Source organism: Aphis gossypii, chromosome 2 (assembly GCF_020184175.1).
Source record: "Aphis gossypii isolate Hap1 chromosome 2, ASM2018417v2, whole genome shotgun sequence".
Classification (NCBI taxonomy): domain Eukaryota; kingdom Metazoa; phylum Arthropoda; class Insecta; order Hemiptera; family Aphididae; genus Aphis; species Aphis gossypii.
Window position 1 is genome coordinate 6894768 of NC_065531.1, and position 25223 is coordinate 6919990.

Sequence of the window (25223 nt, forward strand, 5' to 3'; positions counted from 1 at the left end):
GTCGAAATAATGCTTCAATTTCAAACTTTGAGAGTGGTTTCCGATGGCAAAGTGAACATCCTTGGTGAATTATAGAGGTCAAACGTGAGAATTTTCCAACAGTTTTCAAAAAAATTAATTTTTTTATATAATTGTAACTCAAACACGAATCACTATAAATACTTGACATTTTCACCAAATGTTTATATTAGTGTTATCTATACATAGTTAAATTTTCAAATATTTTACATTTTTTCGTAGTTATTTATAGACAACTGAAATTTTCAATTTTTCTAAGTATTTTTTTTTTTAGTGTCGATAAATTAATTTGGATGCAAAAAAAACTTAAAAATTTAACACAACGCTTTTTATTATAGTTAAAAAAAAAAATCAAAAATTGTTAGTCATAATTTTTTTTATAAGCGTTTAAAGTTCAAATTTTTACGAAATATGTCAAAATCGCGAAAAATGTACAAGTAACTATGTAGTTGAAAATTCCTAAAAATATTTGTATTTTTATCTAAGGTTAAAAATTCAACACTAAGTTTTCTATAGGTTTTATTTTGAATAGCTATAGAGAAAACTCGAAGCGTCATAATAGGAAAATGTTATGCGTGTTTAAATTTTAAATTTGTACGAAATTGCGTAGGTAACGATAACGATTTATCCTCAAACGATTTAAATATTTGTTATTGCTCAAAAAATAAGTCACAGATACTTATAAATTTCACCAATTATTTAGATTGGCATTTTCTTTACATGATTTAATTTTTATATCATTAAATATTTCGCTTATTTTAATGCTACTTATAGGCATTTGAAATATTCGTTTTTATTTATTTTTTTTTTATAAATATCGATAATTTTTTTTGGCTGAGTCAAAATACTTGAAAATGTAATGACAAAGTTCCTCATAAGTTAGTCTTATAGTGATTCAAAAATTATAGGAATACAAAAGCACATTTTTTTTTTTAGTATTTTAAGTTTATATATTGACAAAAATTTGTCAAAAATCGTGAATATTTGCAAATTATTTTGTACTAAAAATTTATAAAAATATTTGTAAGATTTTTCATAAGTTTGGCTTACAACAAGTATAAAATATCTTGAAAGTTGGCCAATTAAAAAAATTTTATCCTTAATTTAAATTTTTATAAAATCCAATATTTACTCGTAAAATAACGTTTTACTATCAAATAATATTAGATTTTTGTTATAATTAAAAATTACTAGTCGTAGAAACTTGAAACATGCAGCAGTTGTTTAAACTAGCATTTTTTGTAAATGGTTTAATTTTGTAGTATTCAGGTCATTAAAATATAAACTACCTTTTTCACCACCAAATTTAAAACATAATATATTTCATATATTATTTCCCAGGCTCACAAATCATTTCCGTTCAAAATCGTTTTTCGTAATACAATGATACCTATCATTGAATTCAAATTTAACACTCCTATAATATATAATAGTGATCCACACGGCACTTAACGTATAGCAGATCAGTACCCACTTGACCTCGCTTTTTATTTAATTATAGACATCAGACATGGTTACTGATTGCAACATTATAGTAATAATTACTGTACTATACAATAATATTATATTCTTACCTAAATATACTTACAAATATTGTTACAAAACAAATTGATATCACACATTCACACCACTATAGCGTGTTTATGGTATACAATGTATTAAGATTATTAACAATGTGGAAAGTTCATACCTAACGCCTATAATGTATATATTATATTTTATAAAAATAAAAACTACCAAATACGTATAACGCAAAAAAAGCAAAAAACCAATAAACGGTACTGCCACCACGATGTAAATGCAACAGCGACTACAACAACAATCGATAATATTTTTAATACGCCTAAATCTTGTACTTCTGTACTACAAAAAAGTTGAAGTTAAACATTACAGATTAGAATAATAAATAATAATGAGCCGTTAAATTTATGGTACCTATATGGTTATGACTTGCGGTAGAAATACATTGTGAATAAGATGTATGCACGTATATTATTGTAAAATAAAGAACCTATTAACCATGTTTAAAACCATTTATATTAATTTATGATATTTTCTATTTGTATTCATAATATATATTTATTATTTAATATAATATTATGCAATATTAAAATTAAATATTAAATTATAATAATATTTTCTTAAAAGTATAATAATTAACAGCATTATACTACAGATATAATAATATTGATATCATAACATACATAGTTCATCTGCATGATAAATAGATAGGTACCTAACATTAATTTAAAAATAAACTACTGTAATATAATATATATTTTTATTTATTTTAATATTATAATTAGTTACTTGCATGACAACCTATTTTTAATAAATAACTGATTAGTATCCAAGTATTTATTTTAAGGATAAATATCTATGACACATAATGTATATATACATATATATATATATATATGTATGTATAATAATATTATTATAAAATAAGCGAAATGTTTAGTACTATCTTAATACTTGGTTTATTGAATTTATCTGAAATTATTACAACTAATCTTCATTTTTGCGAACCCGATAATACGGGATTAAACAAATGCCATGATGGTGGTTGCAATAATAATAATGTGTACGATCAAGAAAATATTTGCTTATGCAGTTTTTCTCAAAATATAATGAATGGAAAATACTGTGGTATTTATGAAGATAAATGTACAAAAAATCCATGTGCTAACAACGGAAAGTGTATATCTGGCATAGGATATTATGTATGTGAATGCAACAATGAATTCTATGGTGTTAACTGTGAAATTCCTATAAAAAAAAGCAAGTTAATTTTATTATTACCTAGAAACAAATATAAATAACTTTCAATAATATTTGAAATTTTTTTTTTTGTATTTAAACAAAATCGAATTTAATACTTGTCTTGTTATTTGTACAAAATATCGATAATATTATGTATAATAATACTTCATATTCATCAATTTCTTTTATTATAAAATGTATAAAGAAATAGATATTAAAAGGAATATAGGATTTATATTTATAAATGGTTTAAATCGGCTGTTTTATATTTATTTAAGTTAACGCTTTGATTTATTTTTTAAGATGATACAAACAGTAAAATAAGAAAACTTTCATTATTTTATCGAATTAAATCCAAACATGGAGAAGAATTACATTTATTGCTTATAGCCAATACTTTTGGAAACGTTAACTATAATATAACTATTAAAGGCACATTAAGTAATTTTCGTTATAAATTGAATGACTATAAAAAAAAAATAAAAATTTCTGATGCAATTAATTTGTGTTCAACAAAATTGGATTCTGAAGAATTTAAAGTAACTAATTGTAATGGTCCTGATAACTATTATTGTCAAAATATGTGCAACTTTATCCCAAAGTTATATGGTAATAATTAAATAAAAAATAAAAAAAACATGAATAAACACTAAATACAATTTTCAGGTCACGATTGTGAAGTAGAAATCGCACTTATTGGCCCTTACTTTAATACAAAAACTTCACTCAGAAGAGAAGATATATATTATGACTTATACAATTCAACCAGAATGGGTGGTAAATATACACTAGAAGTACAATTATACACCACAAACGAAAATAGTATTGAATATAAAATCGATTTTATTCAATTTATAGTTGATGACATAACATCATTATGTTTACCAGAAATGGAATATTTCTCTTACTCAGGACAGTAGGTTTTTTTTTAATGTTGTAAATAACTAAGATAGTTGGTAATTAAAATTCATTAAGTTCAAAAATCAAATTATCGATTTTTATCTTTATAATAAGATCGATAGAAAAAAATCGCACATAATAATATGTTAGTTGGGCCATTAAATAAATAGTAATCATTATCACCAATAATTACAGTAAAATATACGTGACATTTTTTAAAATAATTAAAACACAGTAATGTGACACATTATTGCATATTACATTATTATATGAATGTTTTTTTTTAATTTTAGTTTTTAATACATACAGTCTATAAATAATTTTACAATAAGCATGATCAAGTATTTACAATATATACACTATATAGTATATAGGCTTCATTAACACGATAAAGCAATCACTCAGCGACAACACTTACTGATTAGATAGGATAAGTTTTATTTCAGGTTAAGATTCTAGTTTCACTTAACCTTCTAGGTAAATTTCCTGGGAGGAAATCAGAATTTAGAACAAGAATTAGTATCATTTGTAAGATAGGCACGGAATAGCTAGTAAGAGATGTTAGCTTCTTCTTGAACGGTATAAATTGTTAAATCCAAATTTTAAGTGTGATTTGAAACATAAAGTAAAGCACATGTAACCATTCTTAATGAAATCGATTGGAATGTTTGGATTTTGTAGATATTAGATTTGTTTGCTTCTCCTCACAGTTGGATATTGTATAACCAATTACCTTTAGGAGGGTTTTGTATAGAAGCAGTTTTGTATTTAGATTAACTTTTACTGTCTTCCTATAAGTGAGGAGAGAGCTTTTCGTCTGATATTTAGTATGATTCGTTTCCCAGGTAAGTTTTGTGTCTAATGTTAGACCCACAATATACAATTTAATATAGATTATATAAATAATTTTATTTAAATTAAATTAAAATAAATAAAAACTGAAATCTACCAACTTTTGTTATACTGTTTAATTCACAAAAAAATAAATTTATTAATGAGTTATTGTAAAAGTTCTATAATATTTAAAACATGCCTAATAATAATTAATAATAGTATCGGTTTTATTATTTAAAAAATACTGATACATATAACACCACACATGCTATAAATATAATCATTTTTGCAAAAAAAAATATGTTTAAATTATGTGTTTTAAATTTATAAGCCCTTATTATTTTTTGTTAATGTACAATATTATTATACTAAAATATATTCCTATAAATATAATATAATACATAATATTATATTATTATGTATGTACAAGTTATTTAAACGAAAACAAGTTCAAGTCGATTTACTTAATTGCATACCTATATGTAAAATGAAATAATGTTTATGTTAAATTAATAATATTTGAGGGACGACCCCATTTTTCCCGAGGTATGGGGCAAAACGGGAAAATTATACTTAAATCTTTTTGACCTTTAACACTATAAGACTTAGCTGAATGTTTAAATAATATATTAAATAATAATAACCATATCTTAAAGATAGCACAGTTCAAATTTCAAATCAAAAATACAATTTTTGAGGGAATTATAGCTTCTGATACCTTAAGGTTCCCGTTCAACCCCTTTTTCCCCACTTTCCTATTGTAGATATATGATATGAGATTTTCACTAAATTTTAGAGACACTGCTATGTTTACGAATGAACAAAGAGAAAGAAGTATAGAAACAATTTTTAGAAATGTATCTTGGACAATGAAAGTTAAATTCGTATTGAAAAAACTATGTCCATACCAAATTGAAGATATACAACAAATTGTTTTGTGGAAAATATTTGATAATAATAAAATCATTAACAGCTACACATGTAATTAAACCAATTTATCAAAAAATCATTAATACCCTCTTATAAATTATTATATAATTATCAAGATGAAAAAGGAGTCGCGTATCTAGATGAAAAACTGATGTATTTTAATGATTTGTTTATTGATAGTTATAAATTACCAATGGGTATACACTTATTTTTCTTCGAAATATTTTTATTCAACAAACTAACCGGCTCTAAAACAACAGACTTTTACTTGGTTCGTATATTTTCTATCACTTTTTTATTGTTTAAATAAAAAAAAATTAATAAAATTTAAATAGCGCTATATAGATATTCAATTGCATGAGTTAATCGCTAAGATTAGTGGACCATCTCCTCTGTACTTGGGAAATAATTTGTTGACATTAGATGCATCAGAATCATATAATCCCAATGAAAAGGATGGCAAAAAACATTTACTATATACTTGGGAATGTAATATTCCAGCTGATGATATTTGTAAGAAATCAACATCAACAAGTAATTATAATATTATCCTCAGACTTCAATCCTAATTAAGAATGGAAATAAAAAAACAAATACCTGAATTCATTATGTTTCAATAATAACTAATTTTTGATTAACAAAATTAAAGTTATTTCTCAAATCATGTGGCATTAAATGGGCTAGAGACTATAATTAAATAGATACAAATAAGAAAATAAAAATAATCAATCAAACTATTATAATTTTATATTGATTTTTAACATTAACTTCAATGACTATTATCAGAATTTGTATCAAGTTAATAAAACATTATACTTATAATATGTAATATGTATATACAATATAGAATAAATCACTGGGAAATATTTCATAGAGAATATAATAAGTATTTATCTAAAATAATATTTACAAATAGGTATTGGTATATTCAAGAATCAACTTAGTATTTAATTTATAATAATATTTTTTTTTTGTTTTGTTTTTGTTGTTACAAATTACATTTCTATTATTTTTTAAATATTGTTATTAGTTAAATACAGATGATAAATGTATAACAAATATTTATTACATTTATAAATTGCATATTGTACTCATATTTTTGTAAATTTTATCATAATTTAATTACACACTATGACATTATAGATACAAAATTAATCATGAATAAACGATTATCTGAAGATAGTAAATATACTTTTACATTGACACTGAGCGTCGATAATAACTATATATCAACTACTGGAAAACCTAAGAATGGAATCGCAAAAATTATTGTTTATCATAAACCACCCACAACAACAACATCAACAACACTTACTACGCCAATTACACAAACGTCTCTTAATCCAATAACACAAACATCTATTAAGTCAACCACGCGAACATCGCTTAAACCAACAACGCAAACATCTATTAAGCCAACCACAAAAACATCTCTTAAGACAACTACACAAACATCTAATAAGCCAACCACTCAAACATCTATTAAGCCAACCACAAAAATATCTATTAAGCCAACCACGCGAACATCTCTAAAGACAACTACACAAACATCTATTAAGCCAACCACAAAAACATCTCGAAAGACAACTACACAAACATCTATTAAGCCAACCACAAAAACATCTCTAAAGACAACTACACAAACATCTAATAAGCCAACTACCCAAACATCTATTAAGCCAGCCACAAAAACATCTATTAAGCCAACCACAAAAACATCTATTAAGCCAACCACAAAAACATCTCTAAAGACAACTACACAAACATCTATTAAGCCAACCACAAAAACATCTCTAAAGACAACTACACAAACATCTATTAAGCCAACCACAAAAACATCTCTAAAGACAACTACACAAACATCTAATAAGCCAACCACACAAACATCTCTTAAGACAACTACACAAACACCTCTAATTACACAAACATCAATAAAAACTACATCATCAACATCAACTTCAACAAAAATACCAGAGAAAAACAAAAAAGAAATAAGTATCAAGTAATTAATAATAAAAAATAATGAACCTTAATTTAAATAGGTAATTAATTTTATACTTAATTATTTATAATCTAATACCATTAGTTTTATTATTATATTATAGATATTATAACGCCTAATAATTTTAAATAATCATTGTTTTTTCTCACAGGCCATGAAGGCCTTATACCACTTTCACAAAATCTCTTCAACGTTTCCAATCATCCACATCTTCAATTTTCGTAATTACCAGGTTTTCCAAATCTTTGTTCACTCTATCAAGTCATTACTGATGAGTATTGCAAGGATTGAAGTGTCCTTAAAACCGTACAATTATGTCCTAAAAAATAGTCAACAATGCCCTTAAAAAAATGCATTTTACCACAAAAATGTCTTTAAAGTATAATATAATTACTTATATATATTTTTTTTTATATACAATTTGATAATTTATAAATAAGGTATAATTATATTATTATTTTATTGTAAAAGAAATGTTCCACTGTCAATTAAAAAGTTAAGATAAAAATGGAATCCAAATACTTAAAATAATTGACTATGTGTATGAAAAAAACCCGGTAAATCTATTAAATGAAAGCAATTTAAATATCAATAAAACAATTTATCTTTAAATAATATTTTCAATTAAGTAAATTTGTAATAGGTATATATTGTACAAATATGCATTAAAACTAACGAAATAAATACAGAAATTCAAAATAAAAAATTCAGCTTTGAAGTAGGTACCCATTATATGAAACGAATTATGTATACATGCCACATAGGATATAGCATATATTTATATACGTATATTGTACACACTATACATATGTGTGCATATGTATAGAATTTTATAAAATTGAGTCTTACCTCTTAAAGCTAGGTTTATTCATAAATACCTGATATATTAGCTTATTATTTACCCACCAATTAAAATGTAATACCTCAAAAATATTAACTAACCTAACATAAATTACTATATTAAAAATCTATGTAAGATAACAAAAAGACATTTAGATCAGAGTTTAAGATAGAGTTAAACCTAAGGAAATTATTAATTTGTCATGGAAAATATCATATACGTGTAACTAGTAAATGTGATATTTTTAAAAAAAAATAAGTTAAACGTATAGTACTATAATAGTACTCTTAATATAAAAGTGAATTATTGTTAGTAAATTCTACTTTTTTTTTTTACCGTTCATATTTAAAAAAAATATTTGTGATATTAAAATAAAATTTATTAATATATTGTATGATAAATTTCAAAATTGTCTCATGAGCAAAGTGATTAATCAGATATAATAATATAATAAATGAGATTCAATATATATTTAAGTTTTCTATTATTTTTGTATCAATTAAATTATTCCGTATTTTAAACATTTATAACTTAACGATTAATTTTAGATGCATCAAAAATTGTATGCCGTTATCAAATCCTTCAAATAATTTACATTTGGAGGCAAAAATAAATTTCATAGGATACAAATTTGAATGGTACTACCAGTTTAATGGTATAAATATGAAGCCAGTGGACAACATAGCATTAACAGATGTACCAACCCATATGCTTATAATAAAACGAAATAAGTTGGAATATGGAAAAATGTATACTTTTATTGTTAAATGTGAGTTTTAAACGATATTATAAAATCAATTACCTTCTTAAAATGTTAAAATACTTTTTCTTGATTAATAATTTGTTATGTACCTATAATAGCTTATTAGTTATAATTATTATTAATATTGTTCTTATTCAGAATTTAAAATTATTAGGTAATTTTTGTTATTATTGTGTATTTTCAATTAAACTTATTTTTTATTGAAATAGTTTATAGTTAAATAATCTATACATAAATATAAATTACTATAATAATAAAAAAAAACACATTTTTATCTAATGCATTATTAGACCCAAGATATACGTTGATAAATAATCTATCAGTAACAACTGTTCCAAAACCAAAAATCGGAAATTGTACAATACAACCATTATTCGGCTTGGCAGGAAAAACATTATTTTCTATATCATGCATGCATTTAAGCAACAAAAATACGTTTCAATACTATCAAAAAAATAAAAATTATAAAGCAAGTAGAGGTAAATTATGATAAATATTATCTAAAAACGTTGTAGTAACAAAACTAATAATTATTAATTTAATTCTTAATCAAAGGAGTATTATTAGATCAAGGAGATAGAAACATGACTAACTTCAAGTTAACCTCGTCCAACGACTTAATTGTAAGAGTAATAAATAAATATGGCGCATATTCACAAACGCATTTAAGTGTGAAAGTAAATCAATTATTTAAATTTAACTCATTTAAATACTTTTTTAAATGAGAGTTATTATATTTAGGTATCAGACTGTAATGCGCATTTATTGGATAAATTGTATACAGAATTAAATATGCACTTAAAGAATAAAGACACTTCAAGTATTATTACAATAAAATTACTTTAATCAAATTAAGATATTTTTTATTTTTTAAGTTGATTACTTTTGTCAAAAATTACACTTTTTTATCAACATACTTATTTTTTTTTTTTAGAAAACCACAAATATCTATTTAATTTTCAGTCAATATACTCATATCTTTAACCAATTAATATACTTTGTTTAAAACCATTGATTAATGATATCACTTTTATGCTTAAAATTATTAATTTTATAAGTCAACAAATCAAAGTAAAAGTAAAAAAACCAATACATAGCATATACATTTATACATCTATATAAATCCTATTTTAAATTTTCATCATTATACCAATGTACCTAATATAATAATTGTATACAATAAAATATAATAAAATAATACTATCTTTTATGTGTAAATAATTAAAATTAACAAAAATAAATTTTGATATTGGTTAAATAATAATAAATATGCTAAATATACTTTTAATCACATAAATAAAAAATATTTAAATAAATACCTAATAAAATATCACCAGATCATAAATATATTATGCATATCTTAATAAATAATTTAAAGAAATAATAGTTACTAAGTTTTGTTTAAGCTTTACATATAATTAACACTATGCAATTAATACCTAAAATACATAACTCAAAAACAATTTTGTTTTAATAGAAAAAAATCAACTAACCTACTTAAAAAAAGTTATTTTGATCAAAGGGGTTCAATCAAATATTTGAAAATTATTTTTTTTTTTTTTTTTTGTTATTTTAGAAGCAGTATCAATAATATCAATTTTGAGTGATGTACTTCATGATAATCATATTGATGAATTTAAAAAATTGTTAAAAGCTTTAAACAAGGTAAAGTTTGAAAAATTAAAATTAAATAATATTTAATATTCATATTTATGTTCTAATTAAATATTTAACGTAAAAAAATAAAAACAAAGTTGCTTGATTATGGTAAATTCGGATAAATTTATTATCTACTGCAGATATGTACCTAATTACCTGACAATTTATTTGAGATAAATAATATAAAAACAAATAATAAAATAATGCGTCATAATTAACATAGTTATAAAAAAGCATTTGTTAAAATAGTTTATTACAAAAGGATAATAATACATAAAAAATGATAAAATACTTTAAAAGTTTAAACCTAAAATAAAATATGTTCAAAAGTACCTTATTGCATACTTATTCTACATATAATAAGTACATATATAATAATACAAAATAATAATAATCGCATATATAATTTTTAAATATTTAACTGTTTAAATAATTTCAAATTAATAGTTTTTTAAATCTTTAGCAATATGTATTTAAAATTGTCTTGCACCATAAATTTGTTCGTAGGTATTAGATTGGCAATTAATTTATCAATCTTTTTGTTTTTATAATTATGAATACAACTATACAATAATATAATTAAAGTCAAATTAAAACTTTCCATACTACATTTTCAAATCATTTAGTAAACATAATATACGTTTATAAATATCGTTAAATATGATACGATCAAAAAAAAATTAATATTTCTAATTATTTATAGTAGTATGGACCAGTACATAAACATTTAATATAATATATATTGTGTAATTATTTTTAATTATATAATTTATTATTTTCAGATTCCATTATTGAATTGTATTTCTAAAAATATTTTTTGTATTGATCAATTTGTATTAATCCTACAAAAAGTTATTGAAGATTATTATTCAATTCATAAAGATACAATGGAAGTAACTGAACTTTTAAAAATAGCGAAACAATTGCTCAGAATTGCTACGGCACTACTTGAATACATAAAATCGTCTAATGAGTATTATAGAATGATAGAAGTAAACAGAATAGAAGAAATAAAAAGGTAAATTTTATAAATCTTATAAAATAAGATGCCTAATCATTATTCAAACTTTTATATTAATTTAAATGATATAGAAAACTTCGGAAGAATATATTTTTTATCATCGATAATATAACATATAATAATACAAATCCTGACAATTCTGAACGTTATCTTTGGTCATCGTTTGAAAACGTAATTGTTTTAATGTATATTAAAATTACTTAATTTTCGTACAATAATAATATATTATGTTTTATGCATTGTATTGATGCATACATTTTCATACACTATTAGTGGAACACAATTACACAAAAAATTGACAATCTTATAAAATCATTTGGAAAATCAATCATACTCAACATGGAGTCTTACAATAGAAAAATAACTTGTATGGATAACGATTTCAAATCATGTGTATACTAACATATTATTATATTATAATGCAGTACAACATAAATAGTAACCATAAAATATTTTATTTGACAGCTTTTATTGCCCGAATGGTTCAAAAACAGGTCATCTCAATCGGAATCAAATTCATTTTTATATGATTTTATTGGAGAATCATTAGCAGATGAACTATTATTAAAAGGAGGAAACGTGGGAATAACAGTAAAACATTCGCTAAAATAATGTTCATTCTTTTAAAAATTTATAAATATTAATTAAACAAGTTTAGATTTTGCGCGTTGGAAAAAATTTAATGGAAACATTTAATGAAATAAAAGGGATTCAGATTGTTATGCCAATTGTGTCCTTAGATTTTTTAAATGTTGATCGATCGAATTCAAAAAAAGTAGTAACATACAAACGTTTTGACAATTACATTAACTTAAACTTCAAAAATAACGATACTACAGAGAGGCAGAAACAAAATTATTCATTACCGGTTCTGACTCAAAATAGTAACAGCATTAAATCTGATCGAAATGTCTTGGTATTCAGAATAGATATGAAAAATATTAAGGAATTATTTGTTACATTAAGCGATTCAACACATGATTTACGTGTAAGTTATCTAAACGATGAAAAACTCGAATATACAAAAACATATTGGATCTCTGACATTGAAATATCTGTAATATATCTATATGTGTATTGTGTATATTGTATATAGTTTGCATGGTTAAGAGATAAAAGACCAGATATTAAATTAATGAAAAATTCAAAATATATAGTTAACTTAAAAGCTGGCGAAGACAATGAATTCACATTAAAAACATTAAATCAGCATCAAAATGAAATTCATTACATTGGTGTATCAGCTATCACAGTAAAATTTTAATCTTAAAAATAAATATTTCCATATATTATTTTATTTATACACATAATATGTGTATACAGCATTTTAAACGATCGACAAGTTCAAAAACTGTATGACGAAAACTGATTTTATTGATTTTAGACTAGGCAAACAACACGGAGTAATGTAAATTATGCCAACTTTTCAATGGTCATGTTTAGTCCACATTGCTTGTATTGGAGTGGAACAAAATGGGCACCCGATGGAATAGACGTAATATATTATTAAAAAAGTACTATAGTCATAACGAATATAATTATAATTATTTTATTCTGTGTAGATTGGTTTAAACACTACAGAAAATAATATCCACTGTCAAACTAACCATTCATCGATGTTTAGTAGTTTATTTAATACTTTACCTGATGTAGTAGATACAATTAAAGGAATTAATCATGCTGATTCCATAGTAAACAATATGGTTTGTCTAATTACAGTTTTAGTAGTATTTTTATTATATACAATATTATTCATCTGGTCAAAATATCAGGACATAAAAGATGTATCAAGGGTAAAATTTGGATTTAAAAATTTACTACTAAATACAAATTCATAAAATACAGCACATTTTAGGGTGAAATTGTAATTCTCCATGATAACTACCCAGGAGAAGATGAAGTTTATTTAGTGACTGTTTACACGGGATACTTTGCTGATGCTGGAACTACAGCTAATGTATGCTTTCAATTGCACGGAAATATTAGCAGCAGTAGAGTAAATCAAATTTATACTTTTTTTTACAACGACCAGTATTAATACCATATTTTTAATCACTTTAGGTGCATTGGTTATACAATCCAAACTGTGATGTTTTACAGCGTTTCAATGACGATTGGTTTATCATTTTTACACCAAAAAATCTTGGGGAATTAAAGTCTATTCATATATGGCATGATAATTATGGAAAAAATCCTAACTGGTATTGTAAACGTATTGAAGTTACTGATGTACGGAAAAGAAAAAAGTGCAATTTTAATGTCGAAAGATGGTTTACGATTTTAAACTCTATTGATAATATCGAGCACTCTATTTTCTTAGTAACATCTAATGATTGGCAAACAAAAGCTATAGATGATGTTAGATTAACTATACGTGAAGAATATCTATGGGCAAGTGTATTTATACGGTAACAAACATGATAATTAATAATAAACAATTATTAAAATTATCAATATATACATACTAAGAATAACACTCTGATGATTTTTAATTCTTATTATAAATTAAAGTCAAACTAAAAATAATAAGCATAAAATATGTATACATGTACTATACACAATATAGGCATATATACATTTATAGTAATAATAAATTAACACTTTAGTATTGAGGCGATTAGATATACTGACTGGTTTTAAGAAAATCAATAAAGACATTTTTTTTAAAGTAAATATGCGATTATGCGAATCATGTATATAAATGAATGACTATTTATTTTATCATCAAGGTTGGTAGTTTATAGCATTTTGGTAATTGTATAGCTCTTTTTAATCAAAATTGGTAATATTTCATGAATTGAGACTTTAATAAACATGTTTTTAGATTATTTTTAATTAAATTTTCGAAGTTAATATAGATTATAGATACAAATATACAATATTTTAATTATAGACCGATGATACTGATGTATAGCAGCATTCATCATTGCATATTATTTGATTCTAATTTCAAACTTTTGTTAAGTATATTAATTAATTAATTTCTATTGTATTTTTTTTTTTTTTTTGCATATTTGCATATTTTTAGCATACACTTACCATTAAGCAACGTTTTAGATAATATTATAGAACAGATTTATACAATTTTTAGTGCTATAAAATTCTAACCCTGATGAGTATGATTATCACTAGGTACATAATATGACTATTGTAAAATATACAACGCGTGACTATGGATTTTCATCCCCTATTTTAACCTCTTCAATCCTCTTTATTACAATGAAAGGTAGCATATGTATTTTTTCGACGTCTAATCTATTTTTATACCAAATGTCAATAAAATTAGTTCAGCGGTTTAGACGGGAACAGACAGACAGAGTTACTTTCAAATTTATACATAATATTATATTATAGTAGGGATATAATAATATACCCATGTATAATATTTATTTATTTATTTTTATTTAACTAATTCAATTTGGTAAAACTAGCAAAATAAAATGTTCTCTTGTTATTTTTAGTCATCCAAGATCTTTAATAACACGGTGTCAAAAATTGAGCAGAATAATATGTTTATTATTAAGTGCGATGGTAATAAGCTTATTATTTTATGATTTTGTAGACAGTAAGTAAAAATAATAAAAAAAACAAACTAAAATAACATGTTTTAATAAAATAACCTTAATGTATGTACAGATGATGAAGAACATTTTTTAAAATTTGAAATAACACTTTCTCAAATTTATATTTCAATACAAGGCAGTTTAATACACTTATTAATGACATTTAGCACTACTTATTGTTTTAAGTAAATATTTCTTAAACTGTAAATTTTATGTTAAACCATTTTATAATAGCACTTACATATAGTTGCATTTATTTATAAGTTATTTACTTTTTTTTAAGCTCGGGTAATTAAGACCCAATATAGCCCTATCACATAATGTCAGTGCTATAATAATACTATTTAAATAATATTAAATGATAATTTCTTATTTATTAATTTGGAATTTAATTATAAAATTATTTTTGAATGTATTTTCAGTAAAGGTTCTAACTTCGAAAAGTATATTGCTGTTGAAGAAGTGGAAATGAATTTTAAGACGATAAAAAGTATATTAAAATGTATTATAATATCAGCTAAATGGCCCTTTATAAATTCCTACACGGGACATAGCATGAAATCATTAAAAAATATTATGTAAGTTGTTATAAAAATTTAAAAATTAGATAATGTTACTTACCACACTGCGTTAAAATTAAAAATAAGGAGCATTTTACGCTATTTTATGAATAACATAACATGTATAAAAAATTCAAATATAAATACTTAGTGAATATTATAAGTCTCAACAGTTGTTAATTTTGAACTAGAACAATTTGTTTTTTTGTGCTGTTACATATCCCATTATTATGTTAGTTTTTATTATTACCTAGTTATTAAAAAAAAATACTAGGAATTTTGACGGTTGACCCACCAAAGTAGTTACTAACTGCTTCAATGTTAAAGACTGAAGCAAATTATTTGAATTTCAGATCCATTATATAAAGACAGGCATACTTTTGTAAAACCATTACATTCCTCGCTCAGTTAAGAATCTAAAATTATATTTCATGAAGTAATAACTAAAAAACTTTGTCTCCATGTCTCCAAATCTCCATTTTTTTCAAGAATTGTAAAAAGTTATTTTTTATTGAAATCCACTTAGAATTTAGATGTATAGTCAGTTTAATTGAAAAGTTGAAAACTAAAACTTAAATAAATACTCGAGTATATTTAGTTTTAAATTAAAAAGAAATGATGTATAAGATCAAATGTATCATGCAATGTGCCAATATTGAATATGCCAAGTAATGAACTGTAGAAACAAACATATCTAATTTTTATTTTTATACCTGGATGACCAGTAAGAACTTACAGAGTAACACACACCCCCATATTTATATATAATCTATCTGCTATGTCCTGTGTATAGTGGTTAACCTTATCCCGGGGGTTAGGGGTTCATATTTCAAACCTCTCACTTGGCCTAAAAAAAGGGAAGATGTTATTATCCTATCCATGTTTTTATGATCTATGGTTTATACTTTATACTGATAATAATATATTTTAGTGATCTGCAAAAAGTTACCCCCTAACCTAACCTCCCCTCACTGGGTAATCCCTGACTACGCCACTGACTGCCTGTATAGTCATGGAACTACTCTGCAACACATTTGCGCGCGTTTTATCTTCTTATCTGTAACAAGCGTAACTCGATTAACTTTTTTTCCTTTTCAATTTATCAAGCTTAGGACTAAAAACAAAACTTTATTATTGGATTTGTTGAAAATTGTTTCATATTATGATATTATTATACACTAAACAGTAAACACTATTTAAAAATATGAATTTATAAAAAAAATACATACGCCTATATAGATACGTGTTTTATATTAAATTTTCAGTTATTATAATAATAACTGTTAATATTATTATAGTTAATAGGATATCAATATTAAAAATTGTAGATATGTCTTTATTTCATACATATTGGGAAGATACAAATGTTTACTATATCAGATATTAATATTTTTAAATAGTGTATTGGAGAATTGTTAAAAGGTAAAATGAACCCAATTTTATTACAGCGAATCTAACTTTAAAGGTGCCTTAACTTAACCTAACCATGAAATTTATCCCAGCTAAAGTAGATATCTTATACATATATGAATTAATTAATTGATTACTAGGTACACCCATTTAGTAATTAACTATATCATTTATACCTATAGTTAACAATAGCTTCACCATTAAATATCGTATTTTAAAATAACGATTTTCACGTATCTATTAAAATATTTAAATATATTGAATCCAAAAGTTGTATACATTAAAATGTAAAAAATATTCCATGGCCATTTTATTGATCTAATAATAATATCTTTTACCAGCTATTCTCAAATAATTATACATAAGATATACACTCTTTAATTACTTATGCATTAATGTTATCTTAGAACCTTGGTGGAGAAAATTATTAGATAAAATTGTTCCGAGAAAAGTAGTTTATTTGCCTGCTCAGATGGACGAAAAAAGTAATAAAAATACTGGAATAAATTATTGGCTTTTAGCTGGATGGTACTATTTTATGTTATTATTTATGTATAATTAATAATCGTGAATAATTAATAAAACAAAATTTTTCCGCAGGACATTATGTTTACTTATATATGGTTTATCGACTGTTTTAATCATTACCTTTGGATTGAAATTAGGACAAGTGAAAAGCTTACACTGGTTAATGACAATACTAATAACGGTTCTACAAAACGCATTAATATCTGAACCTTTGCAAATAATAATATTTAGTTATATTATATTTAAACTCGATCAAGTATCTAACTGCATTGATACATTAATAAAATTATAATATTTAAATGATTTATTAATACAATAATAATATTTTTATTATATTATTAGGGACAACATCATATATTATTAAACAACTATACAATTTATTTGAATAATTTCCGTGAAAATACTAAGAATCAATTACAGAATATTCGATTTGTCCAAAGTATAAGAGAATGTAGAAAAAGATATGTGTATAGTCCAATGACACGAAAATCTGCTCAAGTAACTCGCTATGATAATACTGAATCGTTTTAAATTTTACCAATTAGTTATATTTACCTAAATAATAGTAGATATAGGTTAGATAATAACCTAAAAATATAAATATTATTTATGTATTTAATTATCTAAATTTATAACAATTATAATAAATAATATTAAAAATATATTCTTATATCTTATATAGATTTTACAAGCTAAATACAAAGATAAATTGCGAAATGCAAGTTTTCAAGAAAATGTTGCTACATGCCTATTACTAATAGTAATATCATTAGTTTGTATTAGCGCTTTATATTCATTTAACAGCCCCAAACATATTGTGCATGTCAATAATATTAACAAACTATTTATCAAAAGCATATTACAAACAAATATAATGGATTTGGAAATGTAACATAAAATAGAAATATCTTTAGAAAAATATTCTAAAATGGATAATTTAATTACAATTTAATTTTAGGATGAAAGCATTTTTAACTGGATCGTTTTTAAACCCTTTTCATATCAGAGAATACTATAATGGAATACCATTAGTCAATAAATCAATGTTATTTCTAAACGAAGGTATAAATATTTATTTAACAAATAAAATAAAGTATAAATTGTAAAAAGGTACGATATCGTATAATGTATAAATACATAATATACGTAACATTCTATTATTCAATACTCAATAATAATAAATTAACCAGACTATCGAACTTATTAATATATATTAGTTATTTCTAAATACTTAAAAATACTAAGTAATAATACTTAGTTAAATTTATATTGTATTACAATTATTTTTATTAATAGATAATGCAAGAGGTTGGTGTAGTTTTTACAACAGTAAATTAGTAAATGGTGGAATCAGACTAAAACAAAATAGAATCACAGAAAATAACTTGAGATGGGAAAATGATATAGGCAGTTATAAAGAAGGATGGATAAAAATTACCAATATTGAAGAGGTTACAGCTTGGATATATAGATCTATACCTGTAATCAAATATTTTGGACTATGTATGTATAATTAATTAATTAGGTACCTATAACTATATAATATACTTACAAAACAGTGTAAGTACTAAAGATTAAAACAATTAACTTGAAAATTTTAGGGTTTCCTGATACAAACAACTCTGGATTTATATTAGATTTAACTGGACAACTATCAGAGTATAAACAAAAAATAAACACTCACTTAGAAAATGGATGGTTGGATAATAGAACGAGAAATCTAGTTATAGAATTTCATACATACACACCTGGTATAGATTGCATTACAGTGTTCAAAATAAAATTCCAAACTTTATCAGGACTAATGTATACAATACATAGTGAAGTATGTTAACATACGGTTTAAATGCTTTAATTCACTATTTTTTTATTAGATAGGTATTGTGATTGTGAATATTTTTTTACATAAAAATATATTAGGGTTGATTATTTGAGGTATGTTATATGCTCTCGACATAAATAACTACATCTCTCTATTTTCATGAAAATTCATAGTTTAAACAACAATTACCTGTGTAGTTTCTATGCAGTAACTATTTAATAACTCACAAATTTTATGTTTACTCTTTGGTACCTTTTCAACTATCTCAAAAAACACCGTCGAAAAAACTTTTTCACCAAATAGCTTTTTAAACTTGGTGAAAACATTATAGTAGCTAAATATTAATCCTGATTGTATGGGGTGGCTGACGATGTTCTATTCAAGGGAAATGGAAACCTGATATTGTAGAAAAATAGGCACACGAATACACGGGTTAGAATTTTCCCTTTGTCGATTTTTAATCGTGATTTTTTTCCCCGGGCTAAAATTAATCTAGCTTTCTATCGTTTTCCATCTTCCTTCAATTGAAATATATAATACAAACACGTTAACAATAATACTTTTATGATTTTCTACTTCTTGTGATCTTAGACATATTTTTTCTCAAACACAAAAATCTAGAAAAAGGTTCATCAAACGCTTTAAACCCTATGTAAGTTCAATATCGATAGTATGTTTATGTACGAGTATTTATATAAAAAATATGTCCATATAAGCTATAAAATCAAAAATCGTTGTAATTTCCAGTGTTCATAAGTACTTATTTAATTTTAAAATTGATTTTTTTTAATCATATATTTGTAAAAAAAAAAAAAATTGTATGCCATGTTTCTATTTACTATTATAATCGTAAAGTAATCTGTAAATATAATATCAAATATCAAACAACCTGTATATAGTCAAAAAAAAAATATATATTCTGTTTTCGGGAGCCAAAAATAAACACTACCCTACAGAAGTTAAAATACGAAGCTATAATATACAAATCGTGAGGCTCAAGAAATCTATATCGATATAACTTTTATTGAAAACTACCCATAGTAGGCACTGCAGTAATATTTAAGTCTGTCTACAGAGGACAAACATTAATTTGTATAAAAAAAAAAATTAAAAAGATTCAATATATTGTAATAGTATTATAATAATTCTTATCGTGTTACTTATATTGCACGTTGTCGTGTACCTATGTATAGGTTTGGTCGGTGCCTTCGAGTTCGGCGATCGTTACTTGGAACACTTACGTGTTCACGCTGGTGTTCATGTTTGCGTACGCGTTGACGGCCGTGCGACTGATGGTGTCGCTGAAACACATGGTGTCCGCCGAGCACGACCACGGCGGCGGGGTGTACCGGCTGCTGTGCGCGGCGTACGAGTGCGCGGTGCTGGTGGTCGTCATGTGCGCCATGTTCGCGGTGACCGGCCGCTGGAAGCTGATGGAGTTGGCGCACGAGCGGTACATGTCGGCCGGGGAGACGGCGATCGTCAGCAGCATGACGTACATGTGTCAGGCCCACGAACACTTGGCCGCACTGGCGTCCGTCACCGTGGCCATGGGGCTGTTCCGCACGTTCCAGCTGGTCATGTACGAGAGACGGGTGTCGCACGTGGCCAGGGCGCTGGGCGCGTCCGTGAAGCCCGCGTCCGCCGTGGCCGCGTACAGCCTGATCGTCACGTACGGCGCCTGGTCCGGCATGTCCGGCGGCGACGGTTACGGGTTCTTCAACGCGTTCGTTTTGGCCCGAGTCGGCGGGCGGTCAACAATGGCCACAGCTGTCTCGGCCACAGCGTTCCTGCTGTTAAACGCCGCCGTCGTGTCGATCATCACCAAGCGATACGTCCTGTCCAAACTTTACACGCGAAAATGACCGGACGTGCCGTGTACACCGCACCAGTGTTGCTGTTGCGGTCCGTGCGCCGTTCAACGATGTTATTATATTATTTACTACCTATTTACATATTTTTACTATTCATAACTACCCGTTATTCTATATTAAACTTGTTATTTAAGTATTTCATAATATTGCATATATTATTATCAATGATATCAAGACGCCGCCACGTCCCTCAATTTTGGTATTGAGCATTATTATATTATACGTTGAGAACAATAAATATTTATATGATTATACATACTCGATGGATTAAATTCTAAGGCGCCCGTACAGATAATTAATAATGGTTTGTACAGAGTGAAATTACGTATAAGAGTGGAAAATTAATGACATTTATATGAATGTTCTTCAATAGTTTTTATTTTTTAAACTCCATCGATTATTATATAAATATTCGTAGTTTTAGTTACTAGCTCATTACAATTTAAATGAAACGGAAAACGTAATTTTGACGACAACAAAGAAATCACAATATAAGGACAAGTACCTATCGGAAAAAAAAATGAAAAATATTTGATTTTGTGACATTGTATGCTAGAAAATAATATTATATTCGTGTACAGAGAAAGTTAGCCCAAATAAAGCTCGAAACAAATATTTAACGTTTTTAACACCTTGATATTTATTTTATCTTTAATGTTTGTTTATTGTTTTTACCGTTAATAATAATTAACATCAAATTGGAAAATCGACTGTGAATTCAATATTTTCTTGCTTCATGAACTATTTAAATATAAAATTGAAAGTATCTTATTATAACAATAACAATATTAATTATAATTATAATATTATATAATATTAACTTAAGGAATTACTTAAGTTAAATTTAAAAATAGCGAATGACATTGTTAACTATAATATAGTTATCTACATAATTATTAAAACTACTGAAATAATAAAATTACACCATAAGTAAAAAATAAGTTTAAAATAATTATTTAGATACAATAACCAACTATTTTTAAGGAGTTCAAAGTAGGCAATTTCTACATAACCTTGTGCATGCAAGTTCAATAAAATAGGTATATGGGCAGTGGGCACTGTAGTAGGACACTAGGACAGTATATTTATAATACAATATATTAAATAGTAATTATTGTATACAAATTCTGGATCGTCAAAATTATAGGCCAAAGGGAGATAGAGTGTTGATTTGATTTTTTTCACTATAGGTACTAATTGAAAAATGGAATCACAATCTATACAACATACTATGCCAATATGCCGTACTAAGTAAACCTTAAATATGATGACAAAAAGGAAATTTAGTTAATTAATAAGTATAGTATTTGTGGAAAGACATTCAACAGTACCATTACCGTTGGGAAATTAATTTAATTTTGAATTAAAAATCAAATTTGTAAAAAAATCTCTAAACTATTTTAATTTAAGCCTTTTGGGGTGTCATCCGAAAGTGAAACCGTTAGGATAGGTAGTTGTTCAATTAAAAAATTAGAAAATTTATAATCAATAAAAAATTCTATCATTTAATATATCATTAATATGACTATTTGACTATGACATTATGACATTAATATATAACATACCGTAAGATGTATTAATGTATAATTATATTTTAAATAATATAAGTTTTAAATAATTAAAATTAACACGATAGTTATTCTTATAGTATTCGTACGAAATACCAATGAAAATAGTATGGTGTCATTTATTTTTTGTCAAACTTTTTTATACTTTTTACAATGTCCTCGATGTGTTCATCTATCTGCTTGTTCCGAAACGCAATAATTTGTTTTAATTTTTCAACTTGAAACTTATTCTATAATTTAAAATATAAAACAGAAATTCTATTGATTAATTCTCAACATTTAAAATTTACTTCTTTATAAAAATATTGTTCTTCTGAAGAAGCTTCGTGTTTGTTTTCACCTGAATCTCCAATTGAACCTCCTCCACCAAATCCACCAATTCTCGTCTCAACACTTTTATACCGGTTAAATCTATATGTAACATACATAAAATATTAATATATAACTAATAAACACAAACTACAAAAATACGGTAAAATAAAATAATTATTATATATACAGGATGATTTACCAATCATTCTCATTCCCATTTTTTTATTTGATAGGTAATGAATTTTTAAATTCTGATTTTTAAAACTTTTAAAAATACGAGTATTTAAACACCATATTTTCAAATTTTTCAAAATCTTCATAGTATGTACTTAAGGAGTTTACCGTAGTGATAAAAACTTCTATTTTTCAAATGAGACCCCCCCCCCCACTGATTTTTACTTGTAAATTATTTGGTGGATAATTTGTTGTAGGGCCTAATTCAACATTAGAATAATTTTTCAAATTTAAAATGTTTATATTAAGAATGAAAACATTTAAAGATTATTTAGTATTTACAAAAATTAAAACTGATGTAATATTGGATCCTGTTTAAAAAAGAGGTTCTCATTGGAAACACAAAGTTTGTATATCTTCACCAAATTTCACAAGAGTACAAGGTACTCCTCAAGTAGTACAAAAAAAATCTAAAGAATTTGAAAATATAGTCTTCAAGTAAATATATTTAAAAATTTCAAAAATCATATTTTGAATAACTATGTTATTGAAAAAGAAAAAGAAGGTGAACATACATGTTAGTTGGTGAATTATTCTATACACAACATAATAAAAATATAACAAAATTCAAACTTTTATTTTAAGCCCTAAACAACATCATAGGTTCACGCAGATACACCTATATAAATCTTAAAACGTTAATTATTATACATTTATACATAGGTAGGTACTAAAAAAGTCTTACCTCATTGTCGAAGTATTGTTTCTATACAAGTACAAACACTTATTATTAGTTTTTCTTATAAAGGCATTCATTTTAACAAATGCTTTTTTTCTAAATGTTTACTTTGGTACACATAAGAGTTCAGGAAATAGGATAATAACTATACTTTTACAAGTGTGTACGGACTAACTGGTAAAATAGGTACTCGAATATATGAATAATAGATTTACATACTATTATAAAATATAAACTAAACAACACCATTATTTTAATATTAGTTTGCTCATTAGCACGCTGTATTGACCTAGGTCGTATCTATTTAAATAACAAAAACAAAATACATATAGTACACAATATACACTTAATCTTTATACTTTAAATATAAAATAATAAATATATTAAAGTAATCTATAAAAAACAACATTATTAAATCTAATGCATAATAGTTAAAAATAATGATTTCTAAGTGACTAAATCGATAAGTAAATATCTAGATAGGTAGGTAATCATAAACATTAGTAGTAATAGATGTGTTAAATTTAAATTCATTCAAATTTTAATGACAATTAACATTTGATTATTTGAAAGAACGAACGTTGTAGCGCAAGCCAAGTAGGTATATGAGCAACCGCGTATTAGCGAATTTTTTTTTACGACCGCCGTTTTTTCCAATTTAATATTTCCTAAATAATAATTTCTTAATGTCAATATAAGTACCTACTTACCATTAATTTATTCTGTTACATAAACTTTTTATGTATTAAGTACCTACGATATATGCCAAATGAGATTAATACCACAGACTGTAGTCTGAGGTATTAATCTCATTTACAATATGAAAATATACCTAGGTAGTAGTTTTCAATGTTTTCGTATAGGTACCTAGTTTGTGTGAATACCAATAACACAAATTAAACCTGAATAATCTGATTTATTAATAAAAGAAGATTTATAAAT

At 25.0% G+C, this 25223-nt stretch overlaps 2 protein-coding genes across 2 annotated transcripts; one reads left to right on the top strand and one right to left on the bottom strand.

Annotated features, from left to right (window-relative positions):
- Positions 1 to 2383: 2383 nt before the first annotated feature.
- Positions 2384 to 22130, top strand: LOC114125801 (uncharacterized). Its single transcript, XM_050201599.1, has 33 exons — positions 2384 to 2799; positions 3085 to 3390; positions 3448 to 3697; positions 5312 to 5496; positions 5562 to 5716; positions 5781 to 5979; positions 6589 to 7447; positions 8837 to 9057; positions 9342 to 9530; positions 9607 to 9728; positions 9793 to 9871; positions 10628 to 10716; positions 11493 to 11728; positions 11803 to 11902; positions 12005 to 12124; positions 12197 to 12322; positions 12390 to 12719; positions 12828 to 12983; positions 13116 to 13226; positions 13294 to 13524; positions 13587 to 13727; positions 13793 to 14139; positions 15193 to 15296; positions 15368 to 15479; positions 15717 to 15784; positions 17672 to 17792; positions 17865 to 18048; positions 18135 to 18290; positions 18475 to 18680; positions 18751 to 18854; positions 19089 to 19295; positions 19394 to 19617; positions 20808 to 22130. Exons 1-33 carry the CDS (start codon positions 2472 to 2474, stop codon positions 21477 to 21479), a joined length of 7038 nt encoding a protein of 2345 aa, XP_050057556.1. The 5' UTR covers positions 2384 to 2471; the 3' UTR covers positions 21480 to 22130.
- A 477-nt stretch (positions 22131 to 22607) lies between these two features.
- On the bottom strand, positions 22608 to 24700 carry LOC114125831 (uncharacterized). Its single transcript, XM_027989623.2, has 3 exons — positions 24288 to 24700; positions 23347 to 23467; positions 22608 to 23286 (listed from the first exon to the last, which is right to left on the bottom strand). The coding sequence occupies exons 1-3, from the start codon at positions 24356 to 24358 to the stop codon at positions 23176 to 23178; spliced, it is 303 nt and encodes a 100-aa protein (XP_027845424.1). The 5' UTR covers positions 24359 to 24700; the 3' UTR covers positions 22608 to 23175.
- Positions 24701 to 25223: the final 523 nt, after the last annotated feature.